Below are 24,592 nucleotides of genomic sequence, written 5' to 3'. Positions count from 1 at the left end.
TGTATAGCTATTTTATGTGTATTGCTGAGCTGTAGTCGTGCACGTCAGTTTATTTGCAGTGCAAACCTCGGCACTTCTTAGTAATGTTTGTAAAAACTCGCCTGACCGCACCCAGTTGAACGGAAAAGTGAGGGGGCGGGGTTGGGAATATATAACTAGTAGCGTTCAGTTGTTTTGCGTTTATACAGATTACCTCTCTTCCCTTAGGAAAAAAAAACAACAAATATAAACAGTGTGCAGTTTCACCCAAAATGATTAACGCTTTCATGCATGACATAGTGACAATATATGTATTTTATTTTTGTAACAAATAATAAATATATTTTTTAATTTAACATATTTAATCTGCCTTAATGTTGCACCAATAGTGGAAATATCATCTTAAATTGAGCAAAACTGCGCGAGAGGAACTGCATGGGATGCAGTACACATGGGACAAACAGCAATCTTTCTACTAACATATTCTATGAAAGGTGAAACAGCTTCCATGAGGCTTTCATTTTTAGCAGTCACTTGTAGGCCAAAGTCCCACAGTGCATGGCTCTTTGGCCATTTTCCAGAGACAACAATAAACATTTCACAAAGCTTTGGTTTCTATGTAGTAATCTCAATAAGAACCACTAATTATTGCATCCATAAAATAAACAAAAGCCCAGAGGTATCAACAGGTTTAAGGTCTTGTGACGGTTGCCATGACGGTGTGCTATACAAGCGTGCCATTGCAGGCTCTTGTGTTGTGTTATATTGTATTGTAACTGAAAACCACAATCTTACCCAAAGCAGTTTTGCAATATCCTCAGAGTTGTCGCTTGGCTTTCTTAATAAAAGCCAGTTGATCTGAGCTACTGAAATATTATTATGATGACAGTCATTCTTAACTTTCATGTCATGAAAACATTTAGTTTGCCATACCTCGCTATTCTTTACAATGCTTACCTGTGCTTGTCCATGCTTTCACTGTGCTTTACTGCACTTTGCTGTGCTTTTACTAAGGTAAACTTTTATAAGTACATCACCACGTTGTATTATTATTATTATTATTATTATTATTATTATTATTATTATTATTATTATTATTACTACTACTACTAATAATAATAATAATAATAATAATAATAATAATAATAATCTGTGACTATTATGTGCATTATATATTTTACTAGAAAATGTCATTAATATACCTTTTATTTGAATAATCCATTCTGAAATTATTCATAACGAATTATAAACGCATGCTGAAACTACTGATGCCTTTTCAGCATTAGGTGACTACCCTGACCCCTGGTGATCATTAGTTGTACTTACATGGCTTATTATTTCTCCCTACCTGTGCGCATCCTGTGCAAGGTGTCCTGTCTTTCTGCGTGGCTGGCAATGGGACTTGAACAAGCGCAGAGCCGAATACGAGGAAAACATTGATGAAAATAAAACTGTGTTCTATTTAAATAATCTATAATAAAGAATGGAGATTTGATCTACGATCTCTTGTTATGATGCTGCACCTCAATTTTAATGGATTGTGATCAATGCTAAGGTACTGGGGAAACTGATCCGGGTAGTACCCAGTAATAGAAATAAAGAGGTTATATACTTTTTATACTAAAACAGCCCCTTGAACTTTGGGTAATAAATTGCTGTTTCACTTTTGGAAGAAAAACTACACTTCCCAGCGTGCACTGCACAGTATCCCATCTGCCTAAGGAAATGTTTAATTCCGCTCCCTTGTACGTTCAGCTCCTCTTCGATGTCATTGGTGGAGAGCGCCGTCAGTAAGAGGACCGATTGGCCGATCTCTCCAGCATTTTTTGTTGCGACAAGACCTAGAGCCCCGAAAATGTTTTGACAGCACCCTGCGTTGTGATTCAGCGAAGTTCTTACGCCCGGATCTTGCGTGAGAGCCATTGCCGCTCGCTAAGATAAGTGCAAAACAATGCGTAAGAGTTTAGAGGAGGGATCAGTGCGGAACCGTAGTTGGGGGAGAAACAGACACTGAAGTGGCATTTCAGAAAATGCACATATGCTAAATATTTAAAAGCAAGTGTCCTTTTTTTTTTTTTTTTTTTTACTTTAGTGGATTACAGCCATTGTTTTTGTATGAGCCGATTTGTTTGCTGCGTCTGGGATTAAGTCGTACAGCATTTGGATCCAGTGTTAGAAATCACAGGCCAGGCAGGTAAGTGAAATGCACTCTACGGAATGTGCATTCGTTTGATTTGCAGGTGTCTGTAACGCTGTCATCAATAAAACTGCGACGCACCCCCAATCTAGAAACCCTAATTGTTTGAATTCTGAATTACTTTTTTGGTTTCGTGTTTGCATCGAAACTGTCAAGTTCTGGAAGCGTTTCAGTCGGTGTCAGGATTCCTGTGCAATAGTAAATATTCGGACCGCAATGTTATATAGCTTATATATCAAGTTAAATGAGCTTTTCGACTGCACAGGGTCGGGTATGGGCACGCAGTATATAATGACGCCAGAGCCACACGAGGGGCAGTTTTTCGTGACGATGGATCTTGTTTGGTTACATTTTTTTTTTTTTTTAAGCCCCTACACAGTTGTGCCACATTTATTTAATCCACATCCGTAAATTAGATATAAAGACATTGATGTGATTTCTAAGTTAATGTGCTTTGCTGCACACGTGTTCTGTCTAATCCCAGCTGTAGACAAAACGCCTCATAATTAAGTATGCATCTCCTTTCATCATCCAAACAAAAAAGTCGAGCTTTAACCGTCGGGGGTGCATATTTCAAAAGTTCAGTTTGTTAACTTTTGAATGACAAAAACACCTGTTCATTTTACATACCGAGAACCATAAGACTAGCCGATGCGACAAGTGAAACATTTCTAGGAAGCTTTTCTGAAGCCCAGCTGTTACTGCGCTGTACTGATTAGCAGCTGATGTTCTCCTATTGGGACTGATGCAAACAAACTCTCTTCTAATCTTTTATATAGGGACATACAGAAGATGCAAAATGCACCACAACCTAGTATGAGGATGCCATATAAAGCAATGGTGGTTCTGCCTCACAGTACAGTAAATGGAAGCAGTTTGGCTGTGGTTGCTCTCTTTTAACTGACTGGATGCATTCAAGATGAATGCTGTTATTGCTCACCAGTCACATGTAAGGTGCTTGGTATTGGGATTGTATTCACACACATACAGCATCAAGAGTATAGAGAGCACTTAACCACATCACAGGGGAGGAACCCATCTAGGGACTAGCTTCTACCCCACTCTTATTGCATAGCAGTTTGATCCATTCCTGGTTTTACTGTGTTGTTACTGCTTGTTGCCTGTGCACTGTGACTAACGAAGCTCATATTAATACCTGGAATGGGGTTAAACTGCTATGCAATAGGAGTCTTCTTCCTACCCTGATGTTTTGCTGTTTTTAAATCAAGAAAAGTCACAGTTAACACAGTCCAAAAGTGTTCCAAGTTTCAACACACGCCATCATTGTCCTCCAAGGCCACCGAGTGAGGCCTGGGGGTGTCCTGTCTTGGCGTGGAGTCGGTTGGCTTGGATCATGCCCAGGTCGTGACTCCACATACAGACTAGAATCTTCAGCTGGTACTGTACACAGGTGACATCATCATAGCATATGTGTTGTGTCTTGTGAAGGAGGACAGGCCTGACCTTCTTATGTTTAGCACATCCCAGAGATGGGAATAAGACTCCTGCTGCAACATTTTAAAGCTGAGCTTTAAAGAGAGCAGGTTTCTCTGATCCTGCTTCAGTGAGACCAGTTTTAGAGAAGCAGATTAGCACAAGTATTGGACTGCCTAATGTCACCAAGGCAAGGTCGTCCGAGATTAGAGCCAGCTTTACATGTGGAAGCAGGTCTAGAGTAAGGTTGCTTTCCCACCTGTGTTTTTTTTCTCCCCAGCTTGTTCAATGTCTTTCCTGCGGGAGAGCTTACATGTAAAGAGTCAAGGGTCATTGCGGCGTGCTGGGACTCCTAATCCAGGGCTTACCTTATGATTTGCTGTGAGGCCATGGCTGCGGTTAACATCACCAGTGATATCCTGCACAGGCAGATCAAGGTAAGAGCTGGAAGCTGCATTATCAGAGATTCACGCCGTGCATCTGCCTGTTGCATTCCTTTGGAAAATGCATTGGAATTTAGCTGAGGGTGACCTCATTTTTCCCAGTACTTGTATTTGATTGGTTAAGCTGTTGGTGGCTGTATCACTGGAACCACTGCGCACGTGTTTATTGAGGTTCGAGTCTGTTCTGTGGGTGCAGCTCATGGGTGCAGTAGTTCTGTCATGTGTATGCGTGAAGTTTTTGAATTCCTGCTTTGCTTTGCTTGTATTCTCAGGAGAAAGGTATGCTGAGGTTCCAGAGACACTACCATGTGACGGACCCTTTCATCAAACGGTTAGGACTGGAAGCAGAGCTACAGGTACAGCAAATCTTGATTCTGTAATTAATAGACCTCCCTGTGAAGGAACAGGTTTGCACCTGGCAGGGACCCTATAGCTGGGTTTGATTTAAAAACATTTCTGGGCAGTGTTGTGTGGTACGCTGCCGTTCTGAATTCTGTCCCCTGTCACTGAGATGAGATGAGGTTAAACACTCAAAAACAGTTGTGTAATTAGGATTTTTAGCCGACACTGTATTAGTTCTGCACTTTGATGAACAATCCACTAGGGGCTGCTATATGGCTGTAAAATTACATTCAGCTTAACTTTAACATGATCTTTGTACTGTAGGTAAAGTATGTATTATCAGAAAACTTCAAAATAAAATAGAATTGCAGTCCTACATAAATATTAACCTCGGTCTTTTATGGAGGAGACCGGCATTCTCAGTTATTTAAGAGACCGACCAGAAAACTTGACTGATGTCGACAGGAACAAAACGGCAAGTCATTTATAAATTGAACTGTAAATATGAAGGTAAACCCATTGCTGTGCACAGTGTCTGTAATCTCTTGTTCCTGCTCTGTCACAGGGTCACACTGGCTGTGTGAACTGCCTGGAGTGGAATGAGAAGGGAGAGTAAGTACCAATCTCTGGATTTCATTGCATTGGTCTCAGATCAGGAGCTTGCATGCGTTCCCCTAGTGTGAATGTGGATGGGTGCTGGTTCATCCTTGCTGTTTGTCTAACTAGTTGTCCTGAATTGGCATGTTTATGTGCATGTGCATCTCTTTGGGCTGCAGTGATGCCTATATGCAATGGTGATACCAATGGAGTTTTGAGATGTTGGGGTCTAGTCAATTGATCTAACACAGGGATTGAAATAAAACTCCTGTTACTTAGCAATTTCATTCAAGTTTGGACCAAGATCTCACTGTGATTTTGTATTTACAGCTGGGACTGTCTATTATAACAGACAGTATATGCGCAGTGCGGTGTGCACAATGTTCTGCAACGTTGTAACTGCGTGTTCTGTGTTTCAGCTTGCTGGCGTCCGGCTCCGATGACCAGCATGCTATCGTTTGGGATCCCTTTCACCACAAGAAACTGATAACTATGCACACAGGCCATTCTGCAAACATTTTCTCAGTAAAGGTAACCAGGGTTCATATTCAAACTCATGAGCACAGGAAAGCTTGATTGCTGTAACATTCCATTCCATTTGAAAAAAAAAAACTGTAGAAGGAAAACACTCAAAGATGAAAGGCAAACAGTAAAATGATTATAGCATATACTGTGAAATTAGCGCAAATTAAAAACAAGCATTTCAGCTGGCGCTCTAATTGGTTAACGCTTCCTCCTCCTCCTCAAACCAGTTCCTGCCTCACTCAGGAGACCGTATCCTCATCACCGGAGCGGCAGACTCCAAGGTGCACGTCCACGACCTCACAGTGAAGGAGACCGTTCACATGTTTGCTGATCACACCAATCGGGTGAAGAGAATCGCCACGGCGCCCATGTGGCCGAACACCTTCTGGAGCGCGGCAGAAGACGGAATCATCAGGTGAAATTCAGCCTTTTGTCGGTTCTAGCTAACCAAATAATGTCTTGCCAGTAGGGCACTTCCACTGGGCCCCAAACGTGCAGTTTTGAAAGAAACACCTATCGTAGCGAACTGATCTAGGTCTGCTAGCCTCCAGGCAGTCCTGGTCATTTTCTCCTGGAAAAATCTCCTCTATCCCTTCAACGCCCTCGTTCCTGCACCTGCTCTACAGAGTGTCATTTTTCAAACGGATCTTATCCAAATATAAGTGATACGTTTCTTTTGATGCTCAGTATAGGTTTTATATCAAACAAAACAGTCTCCTCTGCCCCTATGTGGTATGTGTCCAGAGCGCTGCTTATGCAATTGTGATGCAGCTTGATTAACCTTCTTCAGTTATTGATCGTGTCAGAATCTGGGAAGCAATGAAGTTGCATTTCCTGTTGCAGTGCAAGGTGAATATCACTGTCGCGCTTGTTTATCCTGTTGTTCTGTAACGATGTCCTTTCCTGCTTGCTGATTCTGCAGGCAGTATGACCTCAGAGAGAGCAGCAAGCGCTCCGAGGTGCTGATCGACCTCACAGAGTACTGTGGTCAGCTGGTGGAAGCCAAGTGCCTGGCCGTCAACCCCCAGGATAACAACTACTTGGCCGTGGGGGCCAACGGACCCTTCGTACGGCTCTACGACATCCGCATGATTCACAATCACAGGTACACCTAGGACAGGGGAGAAACGGGAGAGTCCGCACACCTCCAAGTACCTTACTAAGATTTTAACATTTGATTAAATACTGCAATTGTGAATAGGGTGTCTGAAGAGCTGCGTTCCCCTGTATAAAGCCCATACGTTTGTGTTTATGCGCTTTGACTGGGAGCTGTTCTTCAGTTCTGCTTGCCTGTCATAGACGTAACAGGCTGCATTAGTAGAGCCAGCGCCATCTAGTGTTCTGCTACTGTGGATCAAGTTTCCTTTTGCAGTGTGGTGCTGGCGCTTGCTTCTGTAAAGACACTTTATCTGATTTAGCCTCCATAACACCAGTGGCAGATAACTGGAAGGGAATGATTGCAAAAGATAAAAGAGAAAAAAAGAAGACACAGTTATTACACCTGAACATTTATCACCTAAGGATAGGCCTCTGTCATGGTATCAATGTATTTGGAATTGTTTTATAGGAAATCAATGAGTCCGGGTACGTCAGCTGGCGTCCACACATTCTGCGACCGCGAGAAACCGATTCCTGATGGAGCCGTGCAGTACTATGTAGCAGGTATGCCAGGATAAGGCACCGTTTGAGCTTTTCAAAGTCTTACGACTTTTGTGTCGCACAGCAATCGCCTGGCGGGCTGTGAAAGGAACGTCGCCCCAGCAGAAATGAATGAAAGAATTAGGTGCTGGCGAGACCCAAAAGTGAAGCGAGTGGACCGCTGGAGATCGAAAGCTGGCTACAAACAAAGACCCCCCCCCCCGGTGTAACACGGAGGTTTCTTTTCCTGCTGCAGGTCATCTTCCAGTCAAACTGCACGACTACAATAACCGGCTGAGGGTGTTAGTCGCTACATACGTGACGTTCAGCCCCGACGGGACAGAGCTGCTGGTTAATATGGGAGGGGAGCAGGTAGGATCGAGCCCTCTGTCTGCTCACGAGCTTAGCAGTGATCATTCATGTGATCTCTTAAAACAAAGCAGTTTTAGAATATAGTGTGCAATCCGCAACGTGTTACGAAGCAGTGTGTTCACCAATAGAGCTACAGCACTATAAATGACACAATGTGTTCATATTTATTTAAAGTGGCGACTAGTCAACCTATTCTATACCTCACTATCTGACCTCAGAAAATGCCTGTGCTGCATACGCCAGGCATCCAGTTATATTGAAGCAGTTTGTAAATCTGTCTCCTGTTTTCTAGGTCTATTTGTTTGACCTGACGTTTAAACAGAGGCCGTACACGTTTCTGTTGCCAAAAAAGTGTCATTCTTCTGGAGGCAAGTACAGGGAGACTTTTTTTTTTTTTATTCTGAATAAAATAATAAAACTTATTCCGAATCAAAAAGAAAACAAAACCACTTGGCAGCCTTTCTGGAATATATGCCTTAAACAATGCATCTGTGTTTCAAGGGAGAAATATCGTATTAGGCTCTTTCTGTCAGAGCTGCAGTTCCCCTTGCCCACGGGGATGCTTTGTTTTTGTCCATAAAAATACCATTTATTTAAGTGTTTCTTTTTCTTATAGAAGTCGAAAATGGTAAAACATCAACCAACGGTGTTTCGAATGGAATTCATCTGCAAAGCAGCAAGTTCAGACTGGCTGAGGGCAAACCCCATAACAGGTACCATTGTCTTTGTACAGAACTTCGAATTGTCATTCGCTCACTTTATTCTGAAAAAAAAAAGAAAAAAACAAGCTCCGTGTCCCTTTGTCTTCACTGCAGTGTGCAGGGGGAGCTGCCTCCCCACCTGGAGAAGATCAAGCAGCAGGCGAACGACGCATTCGCTCGGCAGCAGTGGACGCAAGCCATCCAGCTGTACAGCCGGGGGATCCAGGAGATTTCCAAGAACGCCATGCTGTACGGAAACCGGGCCGCTGCCTACATGAAGCGCAAATGGTGAGATATCCCTGCCAGTTCCCGGGGGTTCAGGATTGTGTGCTGTTTCAGTGGGTGCTGAGCTGCAGTGTAACTGCTGTGTTCGCTGTCTCTGTTCCAGGGATGGGGATCACTATGACGCCCTGCGCGACTGTTTGAAGGCCATCCTCTTGAACCCCGCCCACCTGAAGGCTCACTTCCGGCTGGCGCGCTGCCTCTTCGAGCTCAAGTACGTGTCCGAGGCTCTGGAGTGCCTGGATGACTTCAAGGGCAAGTTCCCGGAGCAGGCTCACAGCAGCGCCTGCGACGCTCTGGACAAGGACATCAAAGCGGCGCTCTTCTCCAAGACCAGCAGCTGTGAGACACCCTCTGGGTTTATTCATTATCGCCATAGGTGCAGAAAGACAGACCTCGCTCTTTAGGAAAATTCTACTGTAGTCTTTCCAACACGTGAAACTTTTGTCTTTGAGCTTTCAGATTTTAGGGTTGCTTTTTGAAGTTATGAATCACCCAGTGCTAGATCCACTCCACAGATACAAAAGGCTTGCACACACATTTGTCTTTCTTCCCCAAGAAATGTGACATTTTTCCAGAGTAAATGGAAACCACCAGTGCTTTTGCATGGATGGAAATAAGACTCTGCTGCTTGGCACTTTCACCCATTCCAGGTTGTACTACAAACTTGTTTAGCCCCAGTGTATAGGTAACAAGCTCAGGTGTGTATTATTAAACTCCCAGGAGTGGATCACACTGCTATGCAAAGGGAGTTTTATTTCCAGCCCTGTATTTGGCTAAAGAAAGAGATGAGTAGGTGCCACACTGCCTCCTTGTTTTACATCTTGAGAACGGCTTATCTAATTGTGATGGAACTTGGTTAGGACATTCTGTAGCGTATGTTATAGAGAGTACCACCCCGGAGTGTCTAAGTACCTTTGCAAGTCCCAAGTACATGCAGTGCGCAGAGTGGAGCCCACGGTGTACAGCCAGGGTGCTGATGCATGTCTTTTTCTTGCTCAGCTGAAGACAAGAAGAGCGGGGGTGCGATCCGCTTCCGCGCGATTGGCCGGAAGGATTCAATATCGGAAGACGAGGCGGTGCTGAGAGAGAGGAGCTACGACTACAAGCACAGATACTGCGGGCACTGCAACACCACCACCGACATCAAAGAGGCCAACTTCTTCGGCAGGTATGAGCGCTGTGGACTCTGGTGTGTGTGATTGAACCAGCAGCCTCTGTCTGCTCCCTGGGAGCGTCCTGTTGATCTACTCTCTAGATCCTAAAGTCTGACTTATCTTTTCTGTAGATGGCCTAGTTACTGCTGTGCAAACTACACTTGGTGTACATTAGTTTTGTGGTTGGCATGCTTCTTCACAGTGGAACAGCTGCATGTTCTGCTTGTGACTCTGCCTCCCTTGACTAGCTGTATAGCAGCAGTGTCCATATGTACGTGCTCCTGTAAATCCAAAACAGCTTTTCTCTCTCCAAGTTTTATCAATGACTCCCAGCCTCCTCTTGACCTTTCTCATTGCATTTGGGTGCACTCATATTCATTTTTCACTGCCTCATTGCAAGCATACCTACGTGAAAGCACTGGGTTCTTCCACGGTGCTGCTTTAGGCTGTGGAGACCTTGTGTCTGGGTCAGCGTTTGGAGTTAGTTCCTGTTTTTTTTAATTCCAACACATTTGGTTAAAATTAGCTTCTCGGAGTGATAACAAAGTATAGAAGTCACTGCTAGTCAGTTAAATTGACTTGAAATTAAAGCAGTTGAACATTCTAAAATCTCAATTCCAATTATTAGAATCCATGTTCAAACAGGATTTAAGATGTGTTCTGACACGTCTCCTCATTGTCCAGCCCTATATACGTGTTTTGTTTTTGTTCCCTTTCCAGCAAGGGACAGTACATTGTGAGTGGCTCGGATGACGGCTCCTTCTTTATCTGGGAGAAAGAGACAAGCAATCTGGTTCGAATCCTCCAGGGCGACGAGTCCATTGTGAACTGCCTGCAGCCCCACCCGAGCTACTGTTTCCTGGCAACCAGCGGAATCGACCCTGTGGTTCGGCTCTGGAACCCCAGGCCCGAGGTACTGTTGTTGTTTTTTTTATTTTTTTTAGGGCAATTCTACAGAGCCTGTCGTGGAGTCAACCTATAACATTGTCACAGAAAAAGCCTACTTGAATGTGGGTCAGTTTTACCATTGACACATTTATAACCTTATCGTTGCATTTGGTGAAAGGCTTAATCATTAATATTGTTAAACATGAAGGCTGTGACACTCTGCCCATGTGGGGATCTTGCTGGGAAGGTGAGATCTTGTGAGTGGGGTTTCCACAGCAATCTATCAGGAAGCTTAAGTCTAACCCTTAGTCAACAAAGAGTCCATAACAATAACTTTGAAGACATTAAACGACTTCTAGTTTAAACATTTTCATTAAATGTATTTAGTTTCATTTTGCCTTTCTTTGAAGGCTACAATGGACAGCAGTATTCAATTATACAGATTTTAAAATACAATGCCTAAGTACCTATGTAGGATCTGGCAGCGCTGTTTCTGAAACTGACCACGCACGCAGCTGGAAATTCTTCCATCCAAATATTAACGCTGCACTTTTCTCTTTATATGATGCTGCGTTTTACCTCAACGCGTGCATGGCAGCTGGCAAACTAATCGTTCGCACGTCTCTCCTCAGAGTGAAGACTCGAACCGCCGTGTGGTGGAGGACATGGAGGGGGCAGCTCAAGCCAACCAGCGGAGGATGAACGCGGACCCCCTGGAGATGATGCTGCTCAACATGGGCTACCACATCACAGGACTGAGCAACGGGGGGCCGGATGGCTCCGATGAAGACGAGGGCTCTGAAGGGCAGGTCCAGTGCCGGCCCAGCTAAAGAAGACTGTCTGTTCTACACTATGCACACATGTAGAGAAAGGGTGACGTACACAGTCCTCTGCTAGCTTGGTTCAAGGACATCAACCCTGTGTACAGTGCAGACAGGGGCACACATGGATCTTGCTCTCTTTTGTATGGTTTACTGCTGTACGCTCGGCTCACAGTTTGGCTCCTGCTTCTGTCTTGTTTCTTTTGTAAGCTTCCACGATGCAGGAGGGGGTGACTTTGCACCTTTAGTAAGACTGGGCTCTGCCTCAAAGTCCTGTGAGTTTCTGACTTGCTTGCCTGGGCTGGTGATAGCAGAAACGTCTTAGCCATGTCCGCTTCAGAGTACCTTGCTGTTTTTCATTCATTTTGCTGTATTTTTGGTAGGGTTATGAGTTCTGCACTTATTTACAAAAAAGTAGCTTTGTGGAAGTTTGCAAAGGGGGTGGCAGTTAAATTTGAGCTGTTTTAAGGTTTACAAATCAAGGTTAAGGACTTTAAAACAACAAACGTTCACATAGACACCTGCTTGAATGCACACACACACCAACACACACACACACACCAGGTGCATTCCAAGTAAGAAGGATTACACATTGGAAAGTGAGTCTTTTGTAAAAATTGCAGCTGAGGAAATGAATTCCTTCTGCAGTACAGTCTCAACGTGACCCCTCTCAAATCCTTTCAAATGCAGTGAGCAGATTGAGAGTTCCAGCCCTCCATACTAGAGTTACTGTGCACAGAGTTGAGGCTTGTGGAGTTAATCCCATATTATCTTGTTTTATTGTGTTCTTTTTTGGAGTTCGACTCAAGCTGCAGTGGGGGGTTAAAATAGGAATTAAAAAAGGCTTATCTTTAAATCAATACATATCTAAGGTAACGCTTCGGGCAACGCGGCTTGCTGTAATGAAGGCTAGGCTGTATGCTGTGATGGTTGCACTGTAGTGATTAGTTCAGTTATGCTGCAGTTAAGTTAGTTATTATTGTGGCATAACTCAGTACTTCCTAATTACTGCTATGTAAGTTATATTGATTATAAATCCTGCATCTTTGTGTTATGGGCCCTATTCGCTTTCTTGTTTAAAGATTGTTCTGTTTTTATTTCTTAAGTTTTATATTCGGTCGTTCTGTTAAAGCTAGACCTTTCGAGACCTTGAGAAAGACTAGATGCAACATTTCTCATTGAATTTCTGAAGTTGCTCTTATTATTTTCAGTGTTTCACAGTTCTGGTTGATTTAATGAACCCCTGAGTGAAAGCTTTGTGAATTATGTGCAGTTCCTGCTGAACGGCTGCAGGCTTGTGTGTGAGAAGCTGCCCAGTATAGGAGGCTGGCCTTGTCATGACAATTCTTAAATAACACAACAATGGAACATCTGGTACAATACCGGGTTATAGAAACCTGTCTGTCCCATTGCAAGTAAATGCTGGCTTCTTCCAACGCTGCACCAGCACAGTGAATGGAAATGCACGGCAGCTGGATTTACACTTCTTTTATTGGCTAGAACCCCTTTATAATAAAACTGCGTTTGGTGGATATTTGGTATGTTAAGGTTTTGTGACAATAGCCAGGGTGTACAGTCTTTAAGCACAGTTACCCCTGTTTAAAATGGCCCGTGACGTTTGAATGCAGAGATGGTAGATCCTGTGTAGAGGGGACTGTGACCGGTCAGGGAGTATAGTAGTTATTCTGAGAATGAACACGGCATTCGTTCAAGTAGCATCTAGCACTATCATCAGGAACGCTGCAATTCACCCAGCTGGTGCAGAGGAAAGCATGCAAGATTGATTTCAAAATGAGAAAATTGCACAGAACTCCAAAAACTAATACGGTGACTGTTTGAACAAATAAACAGTGACACTTTCTAAAACGGCATCAAAAAGTGATGGCAACTTTACACTGAAGCAAAAGCTTAGCGAGTCTGTTTTACCCACAGTAAGCTTGACAGGGCATGTAACTGCAGCAGGTCTTTCACTTGCAATGTGTTTTATTGTGGCATACCCAGCATGGGGGGGCTAATACGAATCCACTGGTACACGGTATAGTAATGGTGTAGGTATTGGTTCATGTTAACGTCCACCATGCATTTAATAAGGTGGGAGGCTTTGACACAGCATTGAATTGCAGGTGACACGGCATACTTAAAAAGCAGGTAGCTACAAATGAATATTTTATCGTTCCATATTGATAATGTTTGCAGTCGTTCTGAAAGATTCTTGTTGGAAATACTAATTTTTCTTTAACAGTAATTTCAGGAGTTGCTCTTCAGTTACCCCGTTGCCTGCCATAGACATTTTAATGCAGGCTAGATCAGGTGTCTTTATGTAAGTAAGCAGCAGCGCCGTCTAGTGCACGGCAGTGTATTGCCAGACAAATAAAAGGAAACTTTGCAGATTGGCAGATCACTAGATGGCGCTGTTTCCTACTTCTAAGAACGCATTGGCTAGACCGGAAAAGCAGCTCCAAAGAAATACAGTGCATACAAAGTCTCATAAAAAGATAGGAGACGGAACAAAATAAGAAACATGACGCTATTTAGTCTTTTAATGTCTGATAGTGGCAGAGAATTCAGGTACTGGTGTGATGCTAATCCTTAAATAAGCAACTTAATTAACTGGCAAAATAGCAATTTGGTGTTTTGGTATTAATATAAAAGGAGACTGCTGGTAAATATCAGCATAGGCTGAAAAAGCAAGCAAGCTAACTGATTGCTTTATGGAGATAGTTAACTGGCATATACATTATTTGTTTATATAATTTAGCATTGTTGTCCATTGTAATAAAACTAATAGGTTTAAAAAAGCCCTGATATGTATTAATAAGGCTGAAGTGTGAAGATGTGTTATGAAATGCACAGTTGACACTACGTTTTTATTGAAGACACGGATATGGTAACAGTAAAAGTCTGTATGATTTTTATTTAAGGTCATTTGTAATAAAGGTTTTCTTTTGAAGTTTGCTGATTTTGTTCTGTGGTTCTTCATTTGTTTTCCTGTAAACGCTGATTAAAAACACTCGAGATTATTTCTCCTTTGTGAGTTCTTGACTGTGCGGAGCTGGAACATACAGCCTGGGCTGTGAATTTCCAACACTAGAGGGCACCAGATTGACGGTAGACTTGTGTTAATCATTTCCATAGGCATTTTGTCTCTAGATTCTAGTTCATTAACTATAAATTGTTCGGACAGCCGGAGACATGCAAAAAAATAGCAGATTTTATCACTAATATTTGTCAAAAAAAAGTGAAGTATTGTGTCTAAATTAATCACACAATTCATTTGATGTTCTTTGATTGAATTCTGCCTTATATCATTCTTAATGTCGCTGAAATCCCTCAATGCAATTTTTTTCTTATAATTTGTATGTAGATTGTTTGAGGCAGATGTGTGGCAGGTATTGTGATAAGAAGCAGCAGACATGCTACACTGACCCAGAATCTCAAGACTCGACAAAACACCTTCCTACTCAAACAATACTTTTATGGTTATTCTGTAATTTTGGTAGCCAGTCAGTGTGTCTAATAAGCGACTTGCACAACAAATAGGGTGTTACCAGGTAGCTCTATCTATCAGCATTAACATGAACCATGCAATGTGTGTAATTTACTCTGAATCAATGTTTTATTTTACAGTACATTAGCTTTCTTTGAAAACACCATCTTGCCCTTTAGTATAGGTCATTAGTAATATAATTGTGTCCCCTAAACTTTTTATTAAATGCACCAATGGACAGCTCTAACGGATGTCCTGTAGTGTTTTCATAAAGGATTGATCTGTAGCACTCTACTGGGGCCAGGGAATAAAACTAGATTTACTCCAATATAAGATTCATGCCAGACTTTTTCTGTCATTTATAGTATCATGTCCCACAAACTTAAATATGTTGCCAATAGAATTTTTTGCATATCCGTTTACTTGCAGTTATGTGGAAAGTTAATAGCCACAACTCCCACGTGACAACAGTTTCACTAATTAAAAAAAAAAAAAAAAAAAAAAAAAAAAACTATAATGCTACCCAATCCATAATGCATAAAACAATATGTTTTGAAGTTCAATAATTGCAGCAGCTGCTGGTGACCAGTGTGAATACAGCTGGAACAAAATCTCCCAGTCTCAGGCAAGGTTTCCAGCTGGATGCATGTAGAAAAGTGGAACGAGCCCTGTGCAATGTAACTTAACCTGCTCCTCACAGCCGGCGCGACCACTTCGAATTTCCTGTGCAGTACCTATCAAACTGAACACTTTGCACAGAGACACACTCTCATTGAAAAACACTGCCCTTCCCGGGAGCTCCTTATGAAACTGCACTCTTGTGTTCGCCATGTTGGCCCCATCTACTCTATTCTTTGCAGACAGCTGACTCTCCCTTGAGCCATAATGGCGCCTGTTGCGCTGTTACCCCTTTGTTTTATCTAACACAATTATCTAGACGCTAGCAAAATTAATTAATCCTATGACCAATATAGGCAATATATTTTAGATTATTATTATTATGTATTTATTTGTGTTTAATTTGCAGTCATGGTAACCGCAGGGTCGTTTGCATAACAGGAGAGCATGGTGTCAGGAAGCGGAAGCAGGAAGGTATATTGCTGTTATCAGTTATGGCGGAGGTGGTTGAGGAGGACAAGATGAAACATTTTAACGGGGGCTTTGAGAGAATGGACTCGGAGAGGAATCGTTTTCCATACTGCATCGTGTGGACCCCGATCCCCGTACTGTCGTGAGTGGTACTCGTAATGCTGTCGACCTAAACCTCAGCAATTCCGTTGCTTCATTGTGGCAACAAGATCTGGTCGTGGGAGCCGTCTTCAGACCTGGATCAGTTTAACCGCACATTGTACAGTGTTATTAAATTCAAGGTGATGTCGTTGTGTGAATAGCATTAGACAGCGCAGTACTATCTACGAATAGCAAACACGGTTGCTTCGTGACGTAGACAGGTAGTCAGCAGGTCATCCGTGCAGTGCACTGTGAATGATTGACATGTGTCATTGACGGAACCGATTGCGTGTCGAACTGTGAAAAGTGAGAATGTAGACGTTCCAGTACGTATAGTAACATTAGTACGAGTGGCATTCTTTGCAGATATTAACAGACCTTATTTGTTGCATACATTAGGCTTAATCGTGTACTGTAGAGGTACTGCCAGATACTATAGAAATCGTTTGTGTCGAATCTCACTCCTTTGTTAAATTCTCATATATATATATATATATATATATATATATATATATATATATATATATATATATATATATATGATTACAAAAACCTTAGTATGGTTTATCAAAACTGATGTCGTGAACGTGGGAGCTACATTATAAGCCTATATGCTTGTACTGAGTTTGGGCATGGTGGCTATAGCGTGAAATAAAGATCATTTTACTGCAATTAGGAAAACATTTATTTGGCCTGGGAACAAAACCAGGTACGGCACTTAAAACAGACCTCTGCTTCCAGGCTTGGTTCTACTCATGACGATACTCGGCCACAGACATTCGCCTTCCTGTAACTGTTCTATATTGCTCTGTGATTTATACACGAGTTAATAACATGTATTTTCTGATAATATTAGTATTCTACATCATCCTTTTTGTCAGGACAGCATGTCTGAGTTTTCTAGTCTTTGATAGCAGGAGTTCGGTTCAGTGCTTGAGAGTACAAGACTGCACCCATGTTTCCCAGCTGTGTTCCACCCTGAACGACCCAGAAAGAGCTGGTGCCAGTAATCTAAAGATGCCCACGTATCCCTCAGAACGATCTATAGCCGTCCAATCAATGCTGCCTTATTCCCGTGTCAGTCAGGTGTTTAACGCTGCTTCATCACAATAGACAGGCAGCCCGTAGTTCTATACGGATGGTCTTTAATAAAGATTTAATTCAGCGTTTGTCCTGTTTTCAGATGGCTGTTTCCTATTATAGGACATATGGGAATCTGTACCTCCACAGGTGTGATCCGAGATTTTGCTGGACCTTACTTTGTCTCAGTAAGTAGCACCGAGGGAATGCTGGAATTCTGCAGGGACAGTAGAACTGTAGCTCACAGCTGTCTGGAGTGCTGAGGCGCCCATTATGTCCCACTTTACATTTTTAATAGGAGTGCTAATTATTTGCCACGGGTCTCCTGTAAAGTAGACTTTTCCTTGCACTTGCATTAGTTCTGTTGGGCAAATGGAGGCTTGGCCTTAAGTTTGGAACTGCTTGCAAAAAACGTTGCTCCTTGTACATTCTGTATTTGCATGGCAGTGACACCTGATTGGCGGAGGTATTGTTGGCTACATCTTGGGAACTGCTTCCCTGACTTTTATTTTAGGGGCTCGAAAGTAAAGTATGCTCTCGCTAACCCAAACGCCACTGGTCTGAACTAACCTAAACTCCAAACCATGCGACCATAATAAAATGCACAGTGAATGTCGCTGTTGCAACCAGACTTTGGTCTCATATTTCAATTTTTGATTGTAAAAAAAAAACCAAAAGGCAATGTATTTCCTTTTACAAGAGCTCTCAGAAGCTTTGCTGTCAGGCTTGCATTCCCAGTACCTGCTGTTACTATAACTGACCTGTTTTGAATTTGGGCTGCGAAAAAAAAAAAAACACATTGAAAAACAAGATTCACCGTAACAGAAAATGCTGGGACCTCTGAAATGATCACACAACCTGTGCTGTAATTATTGGGTTAGCCCTGTCTACTCTAAGACATTTGGCTCCTGTACGTAATTTTAATGCATTTCTGTGAAGGAAAATCATAAACTAACAAAGTTAGACCACAGGCTAATTTAGGGGGCTCTGAAATGTACATAAATGGATTCCTGCTTTGCTTTGTAACATATTTGTGTATCCTAATGGGAGCAAAAAGCTGAGTTATTTTCTGCAAGATAAGGTGTCCGAAGTAGCCAACTACCCAGCTATTGATTTTGCTGCAATGTGTTACAGATTTGGTGGTTTATAGCGCTTCGTACTTGCATCTGTAAATCCCATGATGGTTTGGAGCAGTATAATGTAATTTGTATTTAGATAAAGAGTTAGATTGAGTTATACTTGCACAGAGAAGTAAAAACTGACCTTAAAATCAGCCTAGAAATGGGGCTCACCCTGTTTTTTTTTATTGCAGGAGGACAACATGGCTTTTGGAAAACCAACAAAGTATGTACCTCTGATCGAAAAGAGATATATTTCAATTCAATTACAAATTCCTAAAATGAGAAATGTGTTAATAAATGGACCTCTTTTTTAAATGTTCTGATTGTTGTGCAACTGCTTGACTCTTGTTTCACCAGGTACTGGAGACTCGATGCTGACAAGGTCTATGCTAGCGGCCCTAATGCTTGGGACACATCTGTGAATGATGCATCGGAAGAATACAAGCAAAGAATGGTAAAAACTGGAGTGTGCATTGAACACTATTGCCTTCGGGGCTCAGGAATCAGCATGACAAAGCTGTCAGCTTGCCATAGCAATTTCAAAAAGAGCTCTGACACCAGGACTATAGGGGACTGTATGTCTCAATTCACATAACATCTTGAGAGCAGCTAATCCAGTCGGGATGAAGCTGCAGTTTATCTTTTAGGATGATTTACACAATGGCGGTTTTTAGATTCTTCATTTCCAAGCAAGCAGCTGTGGAGCTGCACTGGGACAGGAATTTAACAAAAAATGAGAGGTCAGGGCAAGTCATGAGATACCAAGACATTTCAGGTTTATATAAAGCTATATTATTGTGTCTTCAGCAAATTAGAAACCAAACAATATTATATCCCAGTAAAACCTCATTTATCGGCACCCTGTTCATCCGCAGCTTCAATTATCCGTTCTGTTGGTTTGTATTTTATTGAAGTGCAAGATTTAAATTACACAGCAGGCTTGTTTATTTACTTTATTTAATTGAAACCTGCTGAATTACCCTGCTGCTTTGTAGTTTTCCATATACTTAACAAAAACTGGCAACAGCTGAAAAATGCGATCTAAATTATGTTTGAGTATTTTTTAATTTTGTTAAATTTATGTCTCGATTCCAAAATTCTAGGTGATGCAAAACTTTTGCCCAGAGCTGTATATAGGATGCATTGTCCACGTTCCTGGATTCCTACAGTTACTCCATGAATCCACATTCCTGAAGTATTCCGTTCATAGACAAATACAGCTGAATTCATAGAATTACTTCCCTTGGATCAAGCTGTGTGTACGGAAAGCATTTTCAACGCTGGTTCCATCAAAGCTTGTATACAGAACTTCTGCTACTAGTAACAAATAGCAACAATAAATCAATAAACGCACGAGTAACAAAGACAGCAGTGCTGGGATTTGTTTTCCCAGTCGTGAATTGTTTCCTCAGCTGTCTGACAGCCATCTGGAGATGTACTGGCTGCTTTAAGAAGTCATCCAGAGCCTCAGCAGCTTTACAGATGTAGCCGTTCGGTTCAGCAGGATAACGATTCATTTGCCGTCTCAAGGGCTTTGAATTCTATTACGAGCTTTGCATAGTCAAATAATCTGAAATAAGGCATGCTATTTAAAACTGTTTATAGAGCACTGACATTTAACAGTTGGTCTGAGTGGCATTAATTTGCACTTCGTCTCCCGTTAGAATTAACAACTGTTTATAGATGCAGGGGAGCCCCACCAGGGGCTGTGACAGCTACTTTAACCCCCTCCCTCCTGTTGCGCCACATTAGAGATTCACACTTTTCATTCGTACATTAAAAAGCGTTTTATAACATATTCCCATTTGTCAGACAGGTAACACAGCGATAACGATCCATGATGTGGTACGGAACAGAAAAGAAAAGCAAAGCAAAGCACTTGTTATGTTTATTTATTTATTTATTTATTTATTTATTGATCGCTCTTCCTGCAGTGCTTTAGAGGTCAGATCTCAAACCCCAGTGCTCTAGAGCAGACATTAAAAAGAGCTTTTAAAGTGACTTAAGTGTAAAAAAAAGAGAAACGAAAATAAAAATTACTGGGAAGTTATTTACAGCTGTAGCAACACGTGGGGGCGTGTAACACGGTATCTTTCGGAACCCCACTATAGTCGGTATGGATGGCTAAAGACTGTTCTTGGTTTCTGTAACAGCAGTCCAGAATGCTTACAAAACTTGATGTAATCCTTCAGTAATGCAGGTGGCCTTATATGTAGCGATGGATTGCGGTTCTGCTTGGTCCAGCAGTCGTGTTGTTTTTAGAAAGGCAAGTGGAAGTTTTGCTGGTCTTGCACGCGAGTGGGACAGCGAGTCGTTCATAGAGTTCTGAGTTGTGACAGTGCAAGATTTCCACAGTGAGATGATGCTTACCAGGGGCAGGTGTTTAGAACTCTTGCAGAACTTTTGTTTCTCAGTGCTTGATCAGCTCTCTCGCTTCTTTCCAGCATAACCTGTGCTGTGATAACTGCCACTCCCACGTGGCAATGGCCCTCAACCTGATGCACTACGATAACTGCACCTCCTGGAACATGGTCAAGCTCTGCTTCCTGTGCCTGATCTACAGCAGATATGTCAGGTGAAGAAGCTAAACTTCTGTCAACTAACCGGGCTAAAATTACCTCCAGTTAACTGCTGGTTGATAATGATTAGGTTGAGGTTAAGGCTTAAGTAACTGGTAATATGAAATGACTTGGTAACTGGTAATTGTTCCCTGGTTTGATAAGTGTTTAAGTCTGTTTGCTACTATTTAAATGCATGTTGACATACAAGGCACATTGATAGTTTGGTGTACCTGTTCTTACTTATTATACCAGAACTAACCCTAGGGTTGATCCCATGTGCTAACTGGATTGCTTCACTTCAGTTTGAAACCAGTCATGCATGTAAACCCTTCACAGCTGTCGGACTGGGAGTCCGAAAGCGTTCTTCTAAAGGAGTTCTTAGTGCGTGTGAACCGAGCAAGGGAGTGAAGTGGGACACTTACAATAGAGGCAGATCAGAAACAAGTTTGTCTTCTCTTTTTATATGGGGGGCAATACAGTTTCATTGACTGGTGTGAACTAATTTCGGAAACTGTAAAGGGGTTATTACTGGATCATTTGAACAACAAACCTGTGTTTCTTTTTTCTTGTCATCCAAATCCATGTTGCACAACAGTGTGCTGAATCTGTCTGGTTTCGACGGAGAATCTCAGTTGCAGACGTTAATTCGAGTGCATGTCTTGTTTCTTCTTCCTCTCTTGCAGTTTCGGAGGCTTTCTGAAAACCTGGCTTCCCTTTATCCTGCTCGTGGGGATCGTCCTCACAGTCACTCTCGCTGTCAACCTGCGGTGACCACAGACGAGAGAGAAGAGCAAAACTCTGAGCTGGAGCGGAGAGCTCTCTGCAGGCGGAACAGCAGTGCCTGCCTGTGAACACAAAAGCCTTTCTGTGATAGAAATCCTTTTCGGTGACTTAGAAATACATTTATTTCTTTTTAAAGATCCATGGGTGATGTTGTTTTATAATTGTATCCAGTTCTGCAAAGTTACATCGGTCCGTGTGATTTAACTTAGAATTCCTGAATATCAAATCTGGACAAGGAAGGGGGTAGTAGTGAAATGTCAGTCAACTTTTAGAGGGCTCCCATATGTGAATGGGCTGGGATCTGATGACAGCAGTGCATAGCATGTGTCTAGCAATGCAAGATGAGCTGTTTTTCTCAAGTGTAATAGATCCGTAAAGAGGTGCAGAATGCTGGGTTGATTCCTGCTGGGGTCAGGCAGCCTGTGAAATACCAGCGGATGAGCGATGCGATTGGAGGGAGTGGGAACAGCAGGAGCTTCGGAGTTCTGGCTCCGAAGTGTCTTTTGACATTGTTGTTTGTTTTGCACACCACGCAGCTCCAAGAAAAGCTCTGGAGCGGATGTACAGTGCTTGTATGTTTTTTTTTTTTTTTTTTAGCGCCAGTGTAAAGTTTGCACTTCCTAATAATAATAATAAAAACTGGTCATATTAAATACCTTTTAAAGTAAGAATCACACTGTGACCTGCTGTATGAATAAGGAATGCTCTGGCTGTGAGCTACAGCTGAAGTGGAGCGCACATGGCAATGCCAGTATCCTTCTGTTACAGATGTTTTAGAGGCTACTCCTATATAGGTTATATTTCAATATGGGCTTAAAGGCAAACCGTGGAAAAATACAAATAAATGAAAAGCGTGATTTCAGCTAGTATTTTTTAATTTAAACTTTTCTTTTTACACACTTTCCGCTGAAGTGAAAGATTACTCTGTTTGGCCCAGTATGCTGAGAGGAGGGTTTAGTTGTGTTTTTGTTGAAAACTGAGCTACAACATTTAAAAAAAAAAAAAAAAACAGGTTGTGTGTGTATTATGATGAAAACAGTTGGGTAGATCACTGGCTTGATTGTTTTTTTTTTTTAAAAAGGATAATCTGTTTCCATGCGTCTGCCCAAAAGAGATGAGGTTTCAAACTAACGATCTGGAAATAGTTTGACGCTTTCGTCTGGAAACTGAATCCACTTTTTCAAAACGAGGGGTCGTGCCGTCCCAGGTAGAAGAAGAGTGCACGCTCATTTAAAACCAACGAGAGAGCGAGCTTTCCCATGCAGCTTTCACACCAGTGGCCCCACTTGTGCCGGTTGCTAAGACACAGTGCCATTGATGACCAGATTAATCTCTTTATTGTCAACGATCAAACAAAAAGCTGACCTTCTCTTTCACAGCAGAGCAGCAGGTAGCTTTTTAAGATCTGTCCCAACTCTCTGCAGCCCTAGTTTAGACCGTACCCCTTCAATAACTTTTTAAACTGTTTTCGTCTTTGCCTAATTCTCTTTTAATGAACTCCTTTGGAAAAGAAAAACCCAAACACTTCAGCTCTGGCATGAGACACAAGCTTTGAAAGTGAAGTGACATTTGTCAGTGTCTTCCAGTGTTTTAATAATTGGAACGTATTTCATAGCTAAACTTGGTGCTTAAAGTTATAGATCAGATAGGCGTGTCAAAATAATTAGATTTAAAAGCTGCAGGACGTAATCAAAAAAGAGAACCTGTGTATGCTTGTAAATATAATTGTATCGTCTGTTATTTCACGTCATTTTTTATTGTCCGTTGTATTTTCAGCTAGTTTCCTCGTGCCTCAAATGCAGAAGCACCAGAAAAGTGGTTGTGACTAAAGTCCAGTCCCTTCTTCTTTTTATAAGCGTCAGCGTCCCTCATCCCCTCACGCCGTTTTAATTTTCTTCACTCTGCAGCATTTGAACCGACAGCCCTGTCCTTTTAAGAGCAAACATCAACCCTGTGTCGTTCCCCTGTCGTACCGTTTCAATAAAGCAGGGTTAAGGAGATTTCTACCCCCTACCGAAGCCCACTATTCATAGCTCCTGGCACGCTGTCCCAGCGTCAGAGGGTGCTGTGCTTTAGGGCACAGGGTTGATCAATCCTGACAAAGTTTTCTGCAAATGGGTCTTGTCTTGGATCACACGTCATGGAACGTGACCAGATAACTTAGCAATACATTACAGAATAATTGCACTGACATGCTCAATTTTTTAGCCAATCAAAAATTGTCATCATTGGAAAGGGACTGGGGGCCTTAAGTTCGGACTCTTCAAAAGTGAAGAAAATGTGCATTGTTCTGTTTAGCAGTGACAAGGGTAGTCTTTAAAAAAAATTAAATGTTAGAGCAGTTTAATGGTGTCTGTATTTAAAACCCAATCTAAACATTAGATATCTGAGCTAAGGGTGTTGCTTTTGGCCTCTGTGTCTCCAGTCTCCTCATTTGGAGAGACTTTACTTTTTTTTGGTTTTCAATGAATAAATAGCAGCTCATGTTGCACGAGCTTCTCTCTTTCCTATATTTAACTGCCTGGAAAAGCAAAGTGACAGTCGTGGACGCATGCTGCTTCATTAGCAGGCTGCTGTTAGAAACTGCGCTGTGTAAACTATTAAAAATCAGGGGGTAACCTTTATCGAAAGGAGCTCTCCAGCTGCTATGGTGCAGAATGAAATGCTGCTTCAGGCTCTGGCAGACCAAGTTCAGTCCCTTAGACATGGCAAGGAATACATTGGGTTCTATAATTAGTTAACTTCTGTGGAAAGCTGGAATGTACTTCTGCATTAACAGGAAAGTCAAACCTGCTCCTTAGAACACACTTTTCTGGTAGCAAGGCCTTATTCAGTGACATTTTACCTCATAATCGTAATGATGTGAATTTACAAAATCATACGTTTGATTCTCCAAGCTTAATAAAATTGACGAGACACAAGTGACAGAAACATTCCTCATCTAAGGCCATGCA

General features: G+C 42.0%; 2 protein-coding genes across 2 annotated transcripts; both read left to right on the top strand.

The window, feature by feature from the left end:
- The first annotated feature begins 1,742 nt into the window (after positions 1 to 1,742).
- On the top strand, positions 1,743 to 14,331 carry wdtc1 (WD and tetratricopeptide repeats 1). The gene is made up of 16 exons (XM_041240608.1): positions 1,743 to 2,173; positions 3,891 to 4,047; positions 4,326 to 4,409; positions 4,961 to 5,007; positions 5,412 to 5,523; positions 5,745 to 5,932; positions 6,440 to 6,622; positions 7,085 to 7,179; positions 7,412 to 7,527; positions 7,820 to 7,895; positions 8,144 to 8,240; positions 8,343 to 8,516; positions 8,617 to 8,852; positions 9,513 to 9,681; positions 10,388 to 10,580; positions 11,188 to 14,331. Exons 2-16 carry the CDS (start codon positions 3,982 to 3,984, stop codon positions 11,383 to 11,385), a joined length of 2,034 nt encoding a protein of 677 aa, XP_041096542.1. The 5' UTR covers positions 1,743 to 2,173; positions 3,891 to 3,981; the 3' UTR covers positions 11,386 to 14,331.
- Positions 14,332 to 15,932: 1,601 nt separating this feature from the next.
- On the top strand, positions 15,933 to 22,709 carry tmem222b (transmembrane protein 222b). Its single transcript, XM_041240629.1, has 6 exons — positions 15,933 to 16,094; positions 17,277 to 17,361; positions 18,486 to 18,517; positions 18,652 to 18,748; positions 20,739 to 20,869; positions 21,539 to 22,709. Exons 1-6 carry the CDS (start codon positions 15,976 to 15,978, stop codon positions 21,624 to 21,626), a joined length of 552 nt encoding a protein of 183 aa, XP_041096563.1. The 5' UTR covers positions 15,933 to 15,975; the 3' UTR covers positions 21,627 to 22,709.
- Positions 22,710 to 24,592: the final 1,883 nt, after the last annotated feature.

The sequence above is a fragment of the Polyodon spathula genome, unplaced genomic scaffold, assembly GCF_017654505.1.
Source record: "Polyodon spathula isolate WHYD16114869_AA unplaced genomic scaffold, ASM1765450v1 scaffolds_633, whole genome shotgun sequence".
Lineage (NCBI taxonomy): Eukaryota > Metazoa > Chordata > Actinopteri > Acipenseriformes > Polyodontidae > Polyodon > Polyodon spathula.
Note: the sequence above shows the minus strand (reverse complement) of the source record. Positions and strands in the feature narration are given on the sequence as shown.